General features: G+C 41.0%; 2 protein-coding genes and 1 long non-coding RNA gene across 18 annotated transcripts in view; 2 read left to right on the forward strand and 1 right to left on the reverse strand.

The window, feature by feature from the left end:
- LOC126295455 (zinc finger protein 708-like) overlaps positions 1-18,652 on the forward strand; it is an 885,643-nt gene that overhangs the window by 363,725 nt on the left and 503,266 nt on the right. For 9 of the 11 annotated variants that reach the window (XM_049987976.1, XM_049987983.1, XM_049987986.1 and 6 more), the window contains one exon: positions 10,039-10,101. The exons of 1 other annotated variant lie outside the window; for it this stretch is intronic. In XM_049987976.1, the coding sequence (XP_049843933.1) occupies positions 10,039-10,101 (63 nt within the window). The remainder of the gene's footprint in view (positions 1-10,038; positions 10,102-18,652) is intronic. One more of the 11 variants, XM_049987979.1, reaches the window with a different exon arrangement.
- The window catches only part of LOC126295459 (uncharacterized), a 1,097,875-nt gene that overhangs the window by 326,144 nt on the left and 753,079 nt on the right, over positions 1-18,652 (reverse strand). The gene's annotated exons all lie outside the window — the stretch shown is intronic.
- LOC126295452 (zinc finger protein ZFP2-like) overlaps positions 1-18,652 on the forward strand; it is a 909,451-nt gene that overhangs the window by 7,685 nt on the left and 883,114 nt on the right. The gene's annotated exons all lie outside the window — the stretch shown is intronic.

Consider the following 18,652-nt stretch of genomic DNA (forward strand, 5'->3'; position numbering starts at 1 on the left):
CCATCCCAAAGAATGATATTGAGGCTGGGCTGTTATTACACAGTAGGAGAGTTCTAATTTTCATTGCCTTTTATCCAGCACATACTTACATTCCCAATCTACATCTGGAGCAGTCATATTAATTATTTGTGTGTTAATACTCACACAAAACTTAATCATGTGATGTGCTGTTCATTGTTGATAACAAGTATTGTGTATTTTACTTTAATGTCATTGTCAACTTCTGGTGACTTACATTGCTTAAGGTGGGATGTAATGGGAAGTGTAAAGATTTATTTAATAAGTCATTAAAGCCATATTTATTAATTTACAAATCCAAAATTTTACATGTGTAAAGCAGCTGAGTTGTGTTTAATGTAAAAATATAATAAAATACGCAGGATTAATATTTTTCCAGAAATTATAATTTTTAATTTTTATTGTGTTTTTATAAAAAGCCATAACTCATTCTAATCATGCAATTAATCTGAAAATTTTATTGTAGGGTCCTGAGAAGGTTATAAAACCAATGAACTCCGGTTATTATTTTTAGGTACAAATTGTATCATTGACAGAGTTTTAAATTTTGCATATCCAAAATTAACTTTTTTTTCTACATACAATCATCTAAAAATCAGAATGTAATTGCAGGATCTCGTATTTTTTAGTTCAAGAGAGACAGCAACATGTTTGAACAGTTCCTGAAAATTTCATAGGATTAGCACATGTACGTCTTGAGAAAAGGTTTCTAATAATGTAAGCGATGTAAAACAGAGAAAATGAGGTTCAAAGATTTTCTTCTCATACTTATACATGTAATAAGCTTACCTTAATTTTAAAATCCGCCATGTTTCTCTTCCCTCCTTTTCGAATCTGCCTGTACTTGCAGGTAAGACTCTGATTTATTAGCTTTCTTGACCCTGCTATTGTCGATGGTGTAAAATACTTTTGTTGTAAACACACCAGGATCTATACCAACTCTCTTCAGCACTTCAAATCTGCCATTATTTTTGTTATTGTAACATAAAACTGCATCATATACACTTATTTTCAGTACTTCAAGTCCACAGAATGTCCTTTTTGAGCATGTAACCTAAATTAAATTATTGAGGCTTTCAGGCTTTCATTTGCATTTTGTCTCTTTCTGTGAAGACACTTCCTCAATAAATCAGTGTTTGCAAGAAACCTGAATGTGGGCTTCAATGCATTCATAACAGGTTCTGTGGTCCACAACTCTTTTTGTGGATATGTGCATGGCGAACACGGGTCCCTGAGCTAGTGCAGTTCTTCCTTTCCGGGCTGCCCTACCCCCTTCCCCATCCCCCCTCATCGCCAATCCTTCCCACTTCCCCCCGTACCTCCCCTTCACACTCCCTCTTCCCTCTTCTTGGGAGTAATGTATCGAGCCTTTGTATGGAGACGGACATTTGAAAACTCCACGATTCTGTTTCCTTTGTTTTTCTCCATCCTCATGCTGTCTTCCTCTATTGGTCTTTCCCTACGTTCACTCTTCTCCGTGTTTTCGTACCCTTACTTCTATCTCTGCCTCATTCTCCTTGCCCTATTCTCCTTGTCTTCTTTTCCGCACTTTGGCGTTTGAGATTCTTTCTTCTGTCCCCCTATCCCTTTCTCTCTCTCCTCTCTTCTTTCATCGCTGTGCGTGTCTGAAGGCCGACCCACACATTCACGGACTCGCATTCGGGAGGACGACGGTTCAATCCCGTCTCCGGCCATCCTGATTTAGGTTTTCCGTGATTTCCCTAAATCGTTCCAGGCAAATGCCGGGATGGTTCCTTTGAAAGGGCACGGCCGATTTCCTTCCCTAACCCGAGCTTGCGCTCCGTCTCTAATGACCTCGTTGTCGACGGGACGTTAAACTCTAACCACCACCACCACCACCACACATTCACACACGTAGCCGGTGACGGGGTATCGCGTAATTCCCCGCCCTGCGTAGACAAGTAAGGCACATACGTACATCCTGATAAAGGTCAGGCCCAGGGAGTGGTGATTGCCTGAACTGTTACCTTCTGAACATGCTGATTGGTCCCTCTGTCCATTTCTCGGGAGATGTGTCCTGAGGTGTGAACAGTCACCTAAGGCAGGAGTGCCTCTGAGAGGGCCCCCACAAGGAAGGAGCACACCATCGGAGATGCTGGCAATCATGGGGGATTCATCCGCAATAGATTTCTCTTCTTCTTCCATGTTTTCTGCCCCAAAACGAAAGCTAGATGAAACTTCTGTTTCGAAAATTCTACCACCAGCACCAAAGTTTCTTGTTGTCACAAGATCTGATGGTCACAATTTCTCAACAGTTAACCCTTTTGTCATTCAGAACGGTTTAGGTGCGATTGCCGGACCAGTGAAATCTTGTACTCGGTTGTGCAATGGTACCTTGCTGTTGGAGACAGAGAGCACCTTCCAGGTCCAAAAATTACTTCGAGCCACACTCTTATGCACATTTGTTGTACAGGTGGAGGCCCACCACATATTGAGTTTGTCGCATCATGTGTCATGGTGTGTACCTAGTCACTCAGTGGACTAACTGTGAGGAGATTCTGCCTTTCCTCTCTGATCAGGGAGTGATGGCCAACCATAGGGTTGTGAAAAGGATCGACAAGGACCTCATACCGACCCGAACTATATTCCTGACTTTCGACAATGTGCAATTGCCTTCACGAATTAAAGCGGGTTATGAGATCATTTCTGTTCAGCCGTATTTACCCAACCCTACAAAGTGTTACAATGTCAGCGGTTTAATCATACACGGCAGTCTTGTTCAAGTGGCGCTAAATGCATTACCTGTGGCAGGGACGCCCATGAGGGTGACTGTCCACCTCCTTCCCCTCGTTGCATCACCTGTATGGGTGACCATGCTGCCTCCTCTCGTGACTGCCCTGACTACAAAGATGAGAAAAGTATACAGGAAATTCGAGTGAAAGAGAAGGTGTCGACCTCGGCTGCTCGCAAGTTATTCAATAGCAAAAAGCCCACTGCACTTCTGGCAGGTAAATACAATACCGTTCTCGCCTCTCCTTGGCCTACCAGGGAGGTAGCTACACTGACATGTGGTCTAACATTTAGTGATTTGGTCGTCAGATTGGCCAGTGCTAAGATTGCCTGATCAATGTCTTCTCTTACTCCCACCGACCCTAAGGCTCAATCATCATCATCTGGTACTGCAATGACAAGGACCTCTAAATCAGATGCTTGGACCTTCGAAAAAGAACCATAACATGAAGATTCCTTGCATACTCAAACTTCATAGCCATCAACTGTTATTTTGACAAAATATAATTCTTCAAAGAAGGCTCATAGAAACAAGACTTCTCCTGCGCCACTCGGCAGTTGCCATCCCCGGCTATCTTCAGATTCGACAGGCCACACCGCTGGTAGCCGATCGTCTGGCCTTTCACCAGCAGAGGAAGCTCCCCCTCCTGACCAGCTCAGGAAGATGGCAGACACAACCGTTAAGCCGATGGACCATGACTCTCCACCTATCAACTGCAGCACTAGTGCTCCCTCGAAGCCAGACCCTCAGTAGCCATCGAGTGGACCATTTCTTGTTTATGCTTTTTCTTTTTGTTTTCATAATGGCACTTCTTCAGTCGAATATTTGTGCCATTTGGTCCAACCGAGAGGAGCTAAAATTGCTCCTTCGAATGCACTGCCCGTTTGTAGGTCTCCAAGAAATGAAGTTACGCCCATGCGATCGTATTGATCTGGCACACTATACCTCTATGCATTTCGACCTACCCGCTCTGGCAGGTATTCCGACTCGTGGAGGGTTCTTGCTTCTGGTTCGGGAAGATGTCTACTATGATCCAATCACATTGCACAAAGATCTGCAGGCAGTTGTCGTCCGAATTACTCTCTCCACTTCCACATTTTCCATTTGTACTGTTTACACTCCATCATTGTCTGCCTTTACTATGGCAGACATGATACAATTGATTGCTCAGCTTCCTACACCATTTTTGTTGATTGGGTATTTTAATGCCCAGCATTCCCTTTTTGGGCTCTCCAGCATCCTGCCCGAGAGGCTCCCTCTTGGCAGACCTTTTCAACCACATCAATCTAGTCTGCTTAAATACCGGTGCACCTACCTTCCTTTCGGACGCAACGCATACCCATTCTCACTTGGACCTCTCATTACACACTATCCAACTTATGTCAGTTTGAGTGGTATGCTCTGTCTGACACATAATCCAGCGACCATTTCCCCTGTGTAATCCGTCTCTTGCATCACACCCCTTCTCCATATTCCACTAGTTGCAACATTTTTAAAGCCGACTAAGGGCTTTTCACCTCCCTGGCGACCTTCAATGATCAAAACTTCTCCAGCTGCAATAGTCAGGTCGCATACCTCTCAGACGTTATTCTCACTGCTGCTGAATATGCAATCCCTTGTACTTCCTCTTCTCCACTTCTCCACGTCGAGTCCCAGTCCCCTGGTGGCCTACAGCATGCAGCAATGCTATTCGTGCTAGGCGACGTGCTTTACGCTCCTTCCAACGCCACCGTACGATGGCGAACTGTATTAGTTACAAACGACTCATTGCACAATGTTGTCGTGTTATCAAAGGAAGCGAAAAGGCTTGCTGGGTGGCTTTCACCAGCTCATTCAACAGTTTTACTACTCCTTCAGTTGTCTGGGGTGGCCTGCGCTGGCTATCTGGCACCAAGGTCCACTCCCTGATTTCTGGCCTGACTGTAGCGAATGAAGTCCTTGTGGGGTCCTGATGATGTCTCAAATACCTTCGGCCACTTTTTCGCGGAGGTTTTGATCTCTGCCCCTTACCACTCTGCCTTCCTCTCCTGAAAACAAGCAGAAGAGGCACGGCCAATTTCTTTCCAGTCTTTGAATCATGAAAGTTACACTGCTACATTCACCGTGTGGGAACTCGAAAGTGCACTTACTCAGTCCTGATCCTTTGTTCCGGGGCCCAATGATATGCATATTCAGATGCTGAAGAACCTTTCTCCTCCAGGTAAAGGCTTTCTTCTTCACGCCTATAATTACATCTGGACTGAAGGTCATGTTCCCACACGCTGGCGTGTAGCAGTTGTTGTTCCCATATCCAAACCAGGAAAGGACAAACACCTTCCTTCAAGTTATTGCCCCATCTCCCTTACCAGCTGCATCTGCAACGTGATGGAGAACATGGTAAATTCTCGATTGGTTTGGCTCCTTGAATGTTGATGCCTTCTTACCAATGTCCAATGTGGCTTTTGTAGGTGCTGCTCTGCTGTTGACCACCTAGTGCCCTGTCAACCTTCATTATGAGCAACTTTTTGTGTAAGCACCAGACGGTGGCTGTGTTCTTCAATTTGGAGAAGGCTTACGACACTAGGAGAACGGGGTGCCCCAGGGCTCCGTTTTGAGTGTGGCCCTTTTCGCCATAGCTATCAATCCAATAATGGATTGCCTTCCAGTTGACGTTTCAGGCTCCCTTTTCATGGACGATTTTACGATTTACTGCAGTGCTCAGAGAACATGTCTCCTGGAGCGCTGTCTTCAGCATTGTCTAGACCGTCTATATTCCTGGAGTGTCGCTAACAGTTTTTGTTTTTCTGGTGAGAAAACAGTCTGTATGAACTTCAGGCATTACAGTTCCTTCCCCAATGCTTTCATCTTAGTCCCATTGCTCTCCCATTCATGGAGACAACAAAATTTTTAGTTCTTACATTTGACAGGAAACTTTGCTGGTCTCCACATGTTTCTTACTTGGCTGCTCATTGTACCCGTTCCCTAAATGTCCTCCGTGTTCTCAGTGGGACGCCATGGGGAGCAGATCGAATGGTCCTGCTTCGCTTAAATCGGTCCATTGCCTGATTAAAGCTGGATTATGGGAGCTTTGTCTACTCCTCTGCCCGGCCGTCCATCTTATGCCGTCTAAACTCTATCCACCATCAGGGGTTACGTCTGGTGACTGGAGCATTCTACACCAGCCCTGTTGAGGGCCTGTGTGCCGACGCTGCCGAATTACCGCTCAACTACTGGCGCGATATGTTGCTTTGTCGGTATGCCTGCCGACTGATGTCAATGCCCCACCACCTGTCATATTTCTTCTTCTTTGACGACTCTTTTGACTGCCGATACAGTCTGTACGTCTCTGCCCTGCTATCTCCTGGAGTTCACTTTCATCGCGTGCTTCAGCAATTTGATTTTACCCTCCCTACGACTTTCCGAGTGGGTGAGAGCTCGACACCACCTTGGCTCCAGGCTCAGGTTCGCGTTCACCTTGAAGGAGAGGACCCCGGATTCGATATACTGCTCGAGGTTTGTTGAACTTTGTTCGAGGCTTGCTAATAACATCTTTATTTACACAGATGGCCCCAAGACTACTGCTGGTGTCAGATGTGCCTTCGTCGTTGGGGATGATACCTTTCAATACCGGCTCCTTGACCAGTGTTCAAGCTTTACAGCTGAGCTTTTTGCTCTCTATCAGGCTGTTCAGTATATCCGCTGCCATCATCATTCTTCCTATGCATCTGCTCTGATTCTTTGAGAGACATTCAGTGTCTCCGTGACCCATATTCGGACCACCCTCTCATGCAAAGAATTAAACGGTCCCTTCAGTCACTAGCTGATACTGGCACTTGTGTCCATTTTTTGTGGATTCCTGGCCACGTTGGTGTGCCTGGGAACGAAGCTGCTGTTTCTGCGGCCAAGGCTGCTGTCCTCCTGCCTCGGTCAGCTTACTTTTGTGTCTCGTCAACTGATGTTAGTGGGGTTAGGGCCATCAAACTGATCCTGATGGCTTGGACGACCTCCTCACACCCTTCCCGGCGAGAGGAGGTCATTTTGGCCAGATTGTGGATTGGGCATTGACGATTTACCCACCGCTACCTGTTGTTCAGTGGCCCCGCCCCGCAGTGCGCCTGTGGTCATCTATTGATGGTGAACCATATTTTATTGTCCTGCCCCCATTTTATTCACTCTCGTGTTGTCCTGTGTCTGCTGTCTACCTTACAGGAGCTTTTAGCTGATGACACTCGAGCAGCTGCTCGTATTCTTAGTTTTATGACATTGTCGGACTTGTCGAAGAAAATCTAACTCTTTTATTTTGTTTATCTGCATCTTTGTAAGTACTTCCTGTTGTTTCCCCCTTGTGTTTTTCTACGCTATTAGTTCTCTAACATTTGTGACTGGGTGCTAATGATCTTAGTAGTTGAGTGCCAAAAAAAATTTTGGTGATTAGTTTTTATGTGAATACATCCCATTTCTGTTGTTGAATGTACACCAATTGCCTATCAGAGACAGTTGTGCATTGATGTTTTGTCAGTGGATAGTTTGTGGAAAAAAATTGCCCAAGCAACATGCCTCATTACCTCTAAATTGTGTGGATTTTCCTGACAGCTCTCCCATAAAATAAATTAAGAGAACCAATTTCTTTCAGAGTAAACCTGCTTTTTCCTCCTAGTGGTTTTCCAGCTTCACGTACTTCACCTTTCTTCTCTTTCAGCAAGCGACGAAGCCTACCACGAAGCCTCTTTTTGATTTGGCAAACCCATTTCTACTTTTCTATTGTTGTATTGTACAGATTTATGTTTGTCACGGCTTTGAACAAAGAGGTATTTAGTATCTCTGACACCATACTGGTCCTCAAATCTGGAAAACATCCTCAAAACTGCAGCAGCCTCCATGCCCCCACTTGAGCCACTGTAATTATTAGAGTATGCTACTGCATGCCTTTCTTTCCACAGTTTCTCACTGTCTTCATTGTTGGACATTTTCCTTGTTGCAGACTGGTGGCAGTATTTAGACATAATTTCTACATCTAAAACTTTACCTGAGTCAATACCTATAACAGATGCAACTCCATACAGGGATGTGTGACCCCTTTTCATCCAGGTCCCATGTGCAGACACAAATGGGTCAGTAACATTTGTAGGATATTCACTGTCACGAATACCTATTCTAGGATCTATTTTTTGTTTTGTTTTGTTTATTTCCACCAATTCGTCAACAGCTTTCTTGATAGAAACTTTGGCAGTATCGAATACAGTTCCGGACATTTCTTTATTTATTTTTTTAAACCATGCACAAGTTGGAGGCATGTTCAAGGAACCACACAATAAATTACCTCCTTTTCTGCCTTGTCCAAAGCATTTCATAGCAAATGTTAACCTAAAATTGCTTTCATATGTACCAGTGTCAATTTTTTTTGGAGGAGGAAAATGAAAATTCAGTGCCACATAAATTACAAATTAATTTAAAATCACACTCTATTCCCACTCTTCTTTCTTCAACAATAATAGTGCATTCTGTATTTTTACAGCTAACACATGAATATGAAAACTTTATAGCCTGACAGATAAGCTCTAATCTGGCAGACAAGATCTAAATCAGTAAGTCTGAATCCAGTGGTATCCATATCATCATTCACACACCTGTACAATTCTCCTATTCCAAGTTTTGATGTGGAAGCTTAATTTCGAACTACCTCCTCTTTTTTGTTGGTAAACCGATTTCCACGACACCACCATTTCCTAACCACAGTTTTTCCACTACCCATTATGCATAAATCTTGACTTTCATGTGAAGGTTTGCAAATTCAACCTTCCACCCATAATGTGTGTTGGTATTCTCAAAATGTAAATAAACCACATGCAACAATGTTTTCAGGCAAAGGTATAGACGTCAGCCAAAGTTACCAAAGGAAATAGCTTTCACACTGACAAACTCCGCTGAAGTAAGCAGTTTCCCAAATGTTAGAAAAGGTGGGAGTGGCCGCAAGTGCAGAGCAGTTTAATAATTTAAAGGCATTTCTGAAGCTACTATCGTCACAAAATTCACACACAACATAGGTTAAACTGTGTAGATCAAGGAAATAATATTTTTGAAAAATATATTTTTTGTACCAAAATCCATTACATCCTTACTTAAAATTAATGCCAAAACTTAGTGCTTGCTCGTTTTCTTTAAAAGGTGGCAATATCTTCCAGTTTTAAGGCTGAAAATTAATGGTGAAACTGAAACAAACTTTTCTGTCACTGTGAATTTTGTGTTCGGTCTTTCAGCTCACTCACCTAGAAGAATTCAGGAGAAGCAACGAAAACACAAATGCAAGAACTCTCACAAAATTAGCCCTGGCAATATAATGGGGTAAATTGACTAGCTAACAAAGAAAGTCTTCATTGAAACGGGTCAGTCTGTGTAAGCTGAGCCTAGGAGAAACAGGGTACGGATGAATGTCCCCCAACTCTCAGCCCTTGAACTTTGAAAATCTCATTTCTCTACATTTTTGTGACTTCAGTGTAAGAATTGCCGTGCCTGTGTCCAGGACATTTTGTTACTGAGCGGGTTTGTGTATCATCCATAGGTATAAGAAAATCACCTGTTGAGAAAAAGTCATTTGTAACAATATTATGAAAAAATAGGTGAGCACTTACCATAAAGAAGAAACATTGAGTAACATGGGGGCAACAGAAAAACTTATTTTGCATTTTTACTTCTGACCAAAAGACTTTCTTTCAATGTAGAAAACACCCATACACATTCGCACAAGAACAATTTGCAGACACATACATGTGACCACTGTCTCTGCCCACTGTAGCAGTCTTTTCACTTTGCGTGTCTGAGACTCAGCATCTTTGCTATATGGTGAGTAGTGATCTACCTTCATATTATTGTTGTTATTCAATCCTTGACTTTCCATTACTTGACTAATGGTTTATGATGTATATGACACATCTTTTCTAGGTGAATATCGATAACATAAGGGAATGATGAGACACTAAGTTGCAGGCAGACACAGTGAAAATACACTTACTCATTACCTTAGTCAGAAAAGGACAAAACTAATGTGTAAGTTTCTTTTCATTGTATCTGTTTGCAGTTTAACATGTCATCTTTACAGTCAGCAGCATTCTATCTCTTGCTGATATTCCAACCTGGAGTTTCCATTGTTCAAGATAATTCCTTTCAGAAAAAAGAACTAGTAATAAAATTATTATTATTGTTAAACTTAATAGTGTCATAAGTTTTACAGAAAACTATTAAAATTACAGCTGCTTAAGCACACTAATTATGTGGTTTTATTATTACCACAGGTCCAGGTTTGCCCATCCACTGTGAACATAAAAGAAGAATTGCAAGAGTGTGTGAATCAAGAGGTAATTCAAGAATTTATGTAACTATATAAAATTAAGCACATTTGAATTGTGCCACAGTTGTTATCATAAAGGGAATGATAAGCAATGCAGCTCTCCATTGGCGTTCAGGCTTTCACTGTAGTGCCTGTAATGATTACACTCATTGTAATATTGTAGGCACCTGGCAGAAAACTAGGGAAAGCAAGCAAAATAGAGCATTACAATTTACGCTAAATGAACTGAAGTATCGGTAAAAGTTAAATTTGAACCTCTTCCCTTGTATTTTTTCAGTATTGCATGGAGATAAAGATGGGGCTTCACTACTAGTCAGCTTATTACCACCACAAGATTTTTCTGCTTTTACATCCATTAGCTTTCCCAACTCTCAGCCAAATTGTCACCTTCAAACATAACCTAGATCTCAGACTTAGCTACAAATCCGACTGTCACCACAACAAAGACTTTGGGGGGGGGGGGGGGGGGGTCGGTCGGTCCTCTTTTAACATTATCCGAAGTAGTATCAGTGAGCTTGTGCAATAGTTTTAGTGTGTATATTTTAAGAATTAGTTCCTTGCATATGTCACTACAGATAGGAATTATGAGTTATTGTGATGATATACTTACGAATCAAAATATGAAAATTGCTGCCTTGACTGGGATTGTAGCCTACATTCCACGCCTTAATGACTAGTTGTGTGAATAATACGGCCATCTAAGTATGCATTCTGGACCCTGCCAAATTCTCATTGTTGTAGCATGTGATCAAGGCAGGAAAACAGTGTTCAATTTTTCCTTTTGTCAAAAGCAAATTTTTTCATAACACATTCAGTAATTTTTACTTGGAATAATTTCTTTCTTCTCTGTCTTGAATCCTTTCTGGAATGCCTTCTGATGAACTGTAAACATCTGGTATTTGAAACAATTATTTGTCCATATAAATTTATACATTTTTCCTTAAATGTGGCAGATTACATAAACACATCTTCTGAATTCACAGTACATATATGTGGGGTGGGGAAGAGGAGCTAAGGAAACCACAAAAGTGTTGTAATGTCTGTAGTAAATATGTACACATGATGATGGAGGTAGTAAGTCCCTCAAAGGCTATTCGAAATTAGTATTGTAGTTAGATTTAGCAAGTATTTGTATTGCAAATAGCTTACTATTCTTTGTTGAGTGCTGATTATCACTATGAAAAACATCCATTTTCCTCTCATAAGTTTTGTCAGTTTGCTTTAACTAGCCATCACTTTATAATTAGCAAAGATGCCATTTGTTATACAATCTTAAAATTATTGGCATAGCTTGTTTAAATGACATTTTGTTGTAAAATAACCACACAAAGGTGCTAAAAGTGTGTTTTCTATTACTCTGTACCTAGTTACAACCTAGTGGTGATCGTCTGCCAGAACTTCAATGTAGATTCAAAGCCTCCAAAGTGTACATGATTTCCTGGCACAATAGCCACAGCCATCCTAGTACTTCCTCCAAATACTACATTTACAAATACAGAGAAGTGATATCTTCTGCACACATTAGGCCCTCCTAAAATCTGTTGTGTGTGTGTATAGCACACCAGCATCCTTAGTAGAGACTACCTGCAAACTCCTGTAAGCAGAATTGTGGTGGTGGTGGCATACATAAAACCACTTTTCCCTTCTAGAGGCCTATTACTCAATACGCACTGGACAGAAGGGAGGCAGTTATGATTTCAAATGCTCAGGGCAAATTTTATGAAGCAGTTGATCATAGATTAGGGGGAAAAAATTGTCACGTTGAACTCGGAAATCTGTATTGTACATCCATTACCTGCAAATTAATATACCATGTACTAGCATCACCTTTGACTAGCAGAATCTCAGGGATCGAATTAATTTCAATTGTAGTCAACAAATCATATAATAAAGACACTGCAAAACAATAGACTTCATGTTGTGTGACTAAAAGTTGAAAAATTCTCATGCTGCTGGAAGAATTTTTCATTTTTAATGATAGGCTAAGGAGAATATCTGTAAATAATAGCTGCAGATAACAGCCACACTAAGAATTTCTAGAGAAGACTTCTAATAACGTGAAAAATTTACAGGAATTTCATAGACACACAACGTCATTGTAAAAAAGGGAATGTGAAACTATTTGCAATGAATAGCATGTGTATGGAGTTATTTGGCAGGGAATAATGATCATCCTTTACAGAAATCCACTCTATACTTTAATACTGCACGTCAGTAGCCACAGAAGGACAATAATTTAACTACAGAATGCCAATGTCAGTTATCAGTCATATTTATTGGCTAAGGTTAAAACTAAGTTGTTTCAGTGGCTCTGTAATTGTGTAAGAGTATGCATCTAAACAGTTTAGCATTCAACCCTTGTCAGTCCAGTTTCCATTTTCTTGTTTTCCATGTATTTTTCTTCTAATATTTGCAAGATGTGAAGTTTCACCATGGGTTGTAATACAATTTAAACTGTACTCACCCATACATCTGGAGAAGTAATGCAGATCAAAGATCTAAGAAAGGCAAAGGTATACCACCTTTAAAAGGTCTATACCCAATGAATGTTTGTGCTGGCAAAATCAATCTTTGGATGGGTGACTGATGGTTAATTAGTTAGCTAGTAAAGTTTGTTTGTAGGTTCTTGGTCTGTGGATCATTTGTACAAGTAATTTTAATGATGTGGAATGAGTTGTCATAAGTACACATTTATATGTGAGTATGATTAATGCCGACCATTTACAACTTTTTTTCAATTTTTAATGCTAATGTGAATTAGAAACTGTTACCCACAATCTTTTTTGTGTAAACAGAAATCCTCCTGTAGAACAGACTAGTAGTGAGACAAAATTTTTCAGTTTTCAGGTTTAATTTTTCTGTCTGTCAGAAATTTTATATAATTGAGTAAACTATCAAAAATTTTGGTGGCAACATTGTTAATCCCCATTTTGTGCTGAAGACAACATCAGCGTGGAATAATGTATGTGAGTATGTTAGTGGACTTATGTTGATCAATGTTCCTTTTGAATTGGACGGGATTATTTGCTACCAACTTGATGAGAGAATAAATGTGCTCTGAAGCCATAGTCAAAATGCCTGACTCCTTCAACAGATGTCTGCAAATGGTGCTGGGTGAGCAGCACATAATATTCTTATAGCAAGTTTTTGGTCAGTGCAGACTTTGTTTCTTAATGATGAGTTGTCCCTGAACATTATTCCATATGACATTAAATGAAAATATGCAAAATGTTAACTTACTGATTTCTCTCTTCCCAAGATTTGCCATGATACAAAGTGCAAATTTAGCTGAACTGAGTTGTTTTAGGATTTCAGAAGTGTGCTTTTTCCATTTAAACTCTCATCCATATGGACACACAAAATGTTGTAGTTCCCAGCGTAGTTACTTTTTCCCTACTTTGTGTTTATTATTGGTGTGGTGCCTCCTAATGTGTGTGTCAGAACAGTAGCAGAAAACCATCCAGTAACACTTGCAAGAACATTATCTACTTCTCCTTCTGTTGCTGTATATAGATTTTGGATGATAACAACACTAACGTCACCTGGAAAATTACTAATGTGCTTGTTGTATATTGGGCATTTTGTTGTTAACGTGTATGGGAAACAATAGTGGACCAACCAATGAGCCTTGTGGAACACCATAATTGATTTCTTTCAAATTGGAAGCATCTCCCGTACCTATATTGGTTGTATTGTTATGTACACTTTCTGCATTTGTTGATTAGATTAGGCAATATCCATTTGTAGGCTGTCCCATTAATTCCATGAAACCTTAGTGAACTAAGTTGTGATTCACACAGTCAAGTGCACTAGATAGGTCACAGAGAATACAAACTGGTGCTATTTTGTTGCTCAATTCTCGTAAAATTTTATAAAGGAATACACAATGACTTTCTCAGTTGAAAGCCAAACTGTATTTTTGATATTAAAGTTGCACAGGAGAGATACCATTCTACAGTGAATCACCATCTCAAAAACTTTGAAAAATGATGTCAGTGAAACATCTTGGTAGCTACTTACATCTCTGTTACATTTTGCTCACATAGTGGTTCAACAATGGTGTGTTTCAATATGTCTGGAAAAATACACTGTCTTTGTGATGCATTACATGTATCAGAAAATACAACACATATCATAACAAGTTTTCACTTTGCTGAAAACACCATCAAGTACCGATGAAGTTTTATTTTTGAGAGAATATGTGATTTTCCTAATTTCAGAACAAGGAGTAGGTGAGACATCCACATGATGGAATATTATATGAGTTGACTTTTGAAAATACCATTTTGATTTTACTCTGGAACTGCTTATCCCTGTGATACAAAGTTTTCAAACACCCATCCACACTGAATGTTGCATAAGTTCCTGTTTGCATCATGTTCAGTGAACTTCTTAAGCTCTGAGTGACACCACAGTTTGCAGTATGTTCAGTTGAATCAAAGCTCTGCCTAAGAGCCAGTGCCAAATAACCATTAATTATCTGCTAAGAAACAATGCATTCACTACCATATTGATAATAAAGATTATTATCTTAATACATCATTTTCTGTTTCCTATAATTATGAGTACTGCAATGGTCAAAATTCTGTGCTCAAGAGCTATAAATGCTGAGCTGTGTATTCATGTTTACTTCAAAGATATCTATATCAATACTTGTCCCCATGGAGAAGTGTCTTGCAGAATTTGAGAAGTTTCTTCCACGTTGTGTCCTCCCTCATTGAAAAACAAGACCTTAAACAATTTTGTAGTGTATCTCTGATGTACAATTAATGGCTTGTAATCTATCCCTCCCTTCTTTGTCATCACTACTGTCTGCGATGATGATTTTTTTTCATGAGATTCAAGGTAGGTAAGATTTACAACCAACTTTTTTCCTATCTTTTCTTGCACAGTTTACTCCAATCCTTCATACCTAGGGGTCTGAATTTTGAAGCCAGTCATAGATTCGAGTGCGGCTTAGATTCGAGTAAATACGGTAGGTTGTTGAGCATGTGGTCTACTGAAACCGTGCGTAGGGTCGTAAGTGGCATGAGTGCGGACAGGTGCAGTGCCTGCCCTCTTGTCTAAGGCCATATGGTAGGACAGGCAGCACTGGTGCAGCTTCCATTTCCATGTCTGATTTCAACAATAGGGAAGGAGGTTGTGTTAATGGTGGTGGAACATGGGGCACTGGTTGTGATGGAGGTGGCAGTACTGGTGTCAGCTGCAACAGTGTTGGGCATCGGTCCCCATCAAGGTCCGTGGCAGTTGAAAGGGGCATCCACAGCAGAGGAGATAGTTGTGAAAACATTGGAAGTGGTGACAGAGAAGGTCGCGATGTATTAGACAGCTGGGCAGACAGACGACACAGGCGAAACGGAGGCACAACTAGCGTGCAGTCACCCCTGGGAGGTCATAGCTGGTCAATGTGTCACATTGCCCTCCCCTCAGCCATGCGGATGTCACAGAGGCATTGGCCACTGGTACTGCACTCTGCTGGCGGATGGCCCTGTGTTGAGCATCCCTGTTCGAATGAGGGTGGAAAGGAGCAGCCATGACCTGGTGAACACCACTTTCTTTACGAGAATCTTCAAATTCCTAAGATATGAACTGGGAGCTGTTGTGTTTAACTAACGTATACAGGAGACCTTCCATTACAAAAAAATTTTTCACAAAGCTGAAATAGTAGCCACCACAGAAGTATACAGAAACTTCCAATAAGCATGAATTACAAGAAGCCAAAAGAGATTCAAAACAGGTCCCACAAAATCTACATGAATTTTTTCCCAAGGCTGATGTATCTAACCATGGTCTTAGAGAATCACAGGGAATCACTTAGTGGGTGGCTCACTGTTTGCAGTCTGCCAGAACTAGCGCTATTTCTCCATCAGCGCCTACCCAAAAAATGCATGTATGCTAACGCTTTTGTATGTGACACACCCCAGTGCCACACACGTAACAACCACGTAACCTTACTCTGAAGGGCAGACAGGACTGCAACCTGGGGAGCAGTGTCCTTTGTAGCTAAAACAGCAGCCATCCATTCCAAACAGAGAGACTTCATAATGTAAAATAATTTCTCAAAGGATCAGAAGCATGATCCAGAGGTTTATCCAGCCAGCAGTGTTCCACAAAAGAAACAATTTTAATTACAACAGGATCTGCAAATACCTCAACCACAGTTTCAGTGCTAGTAACAGGAAAAGCATCAACATTTTGAGCTTCTGCGTCTAAATTAAAAGAGTTCTCCTTTGTCAAACTCTGGATCCTGGCCAGTTGACAAGTGCTAAAAGACATTTGCATGTTGCACTATGAGCCGAAAATATCTCTCATATCATGACAGGAAAAGAGTCCACTGCTGTAAGTGCTGTATGCCTTTGTTCGGCAAGGACGCCAAGCGTTAAAAAGAAAGACCGGTGGTTTGCGGTCTGTGATCAGGTGAAATGTAGACTTGTGTAGAAAAACATAATTTTTTTATAAAATATACCCAATCACAAAAGCCTTTTTCTCTTTCAAAGAGTAACACTACTGACCCTACTGCATTGAACTGAAGGATTTAAGAGGTATGTGCAATAGGGTGTTCAGATCCCTTCCCACATGTATGAGCAAGGACAGCACGAAGACCAAACTCAGATGCGTACATTGCTAACACAGTGTGCTGGTCCAGCTGATTAGTGACCATACAAAGGGCCAACTGCAGCTTACATTTAAACAACTTTAATGTCCGCTTGCAAGCTGGGACTATATGTAACAATGTGTTGAGCACTTGGGGCACAGTAACAGTGTCTGGTGTGAATTAGTAGTAATATGCAATTTTGCCTAAAAATGCTTGTAATTCTGTGATAGATGTGGGGTGCAGTACTAGGTCAATAGCATCAATATGCTGGTGCAATGGTTCAATGTCAGCACGTGACACTTCAAAACCCAAATAAATAATGGATGGTTGAAAAGCTGTGTCTTTTCCAAATTGCACTTTAACCATGCAGACTGTGAAACAGAAAATAGAGCACAAAGCTTCTGCAATTGTTTCTCTTTGGAGGTGCTGGACACTGCAGTGTCATCTAAATAGTTGATGCAGCCTCAAACTGATGCATTAAGTTGCTCTAAAAAGTTTTGAAAAGTAGGTGGTGTGCTTGCTACATCAAAAGGCAAATGCTGGTATTGATAATGCTCAAAATGGTATTGATAACTATAAGGCATTTAGATTCCTCACTGAACAGTAGCAGTAAATATGTCACTCCGAAGCCAGTCTTTGAAAAATATGCCCCCCCAATAATATTGTTACAGATCATCAGGGTGCAGAAAAGGATAGGTATTAATGATTGACTGTGGAGTAATAAATTTCCAAAATCACTGCAGAGGTGTTATTTACTGGTAGGTCTTTTGATTATCACCAGTAGTGCTGACCATTCACTGGAAGAAATAGGTCGAATAACATAATATGATTGAAGACACACTAATTCTGCTGTTGCTTGATCCTGTGAGTTTACTGGTGCCGGGTGGACCCAGAAAAAAATGCTGTCAGACTGTTTCATCAGAAGATACCCCTGATATTCTGTTGCACCACCCAGTCCTGGGAAAAATAGAGAGGAAAATTTGACACAGGGTATCTAACTGTTCATATGGAACTTTATCATAAACCACATGCCCTTCATCAACAATGGAGAATCAAAACAGTTGAAAAGCACCCAAACAGAATTACAGTGTAAACATTCTCCACAACTAGGAATTTTAATGAAAGAAACCACGCCTTGGAAGTTACTGGTGCAGAAAATGTTCAACAATGGGAATGTGTTGTTTCGTATTACTCGTCAACCTTTGTGACACTGGTGTCAGAGGGGGAGAATCCAAATCCACATAAGTGTGAGAGTTCACCAGTGTTGCTACAGCCCCCGCACGCATGCACACATCAGTGTATATCTTGCTTTGGAACACTGTCACTGCTGACGTACTGTTCATATCAATGTTCATTTCATCCCCTCTCGGATTTGGGAAGGAGTTAGGTACAGAAGCAGTGTGTCTTTTGTTATGGCACCTGTTACATGTTTTCCAGCTCTTGGGACACACAGTCCGTTCATGTTGAATGAAGCATTGTGGGCATAAAGGCGGTAGAACATTAGCCATTCACTGTTGTGATTCGTTCTGTTGTCGCAAATGACAATTACCTGTACAACATAAAGACATCTGCTGGACTGGTGCAGTAGAGTCATATGTTCTATTGTGGACTGACTGAAGGCTGGGAAGTGTGAGAGGGACAGATTCCTGATATTTCAGATCAGGCTTCCACCTGACTGCTTGCAGCCCATGAAAAGTCAAATGACTGAGGTGCCCTCATGACTTCCAAAATGGTACAATTTTCACATTGTAGAACTCACTCTTGAACTTTCATATCAGGAGAAAAATGTATTGCATCATGAACCATTTGATCTCCATAGGATTCGCTATGAAAATTTGCCACAAAATTATGTTGGCTAAGTCAATGTATTTCTGCTGCCCATGCCCTGTATGACTCTTTTCGTTGCTTTTCGCAGTGGTAAAATTCCACATGAGCAGCTGTAATGTATTTTTACAGTGGAAGT

The sequence above is a fragment of the Schistocerca gregaria genome, chromosome 11 (assembly GCF_023897955.1).
Source record: "Schistocerca gregaria isolate iqSchGreg1 chromosome 11, iqSchGreg1.2, whole genome shotgun sequence".
Lineage (NCBI taxonomy): Eukaryota > Metazoa > Arthropoda > Insecta > Orthoptera > Acrididae > Schistocerca > Schistocerca gregaria.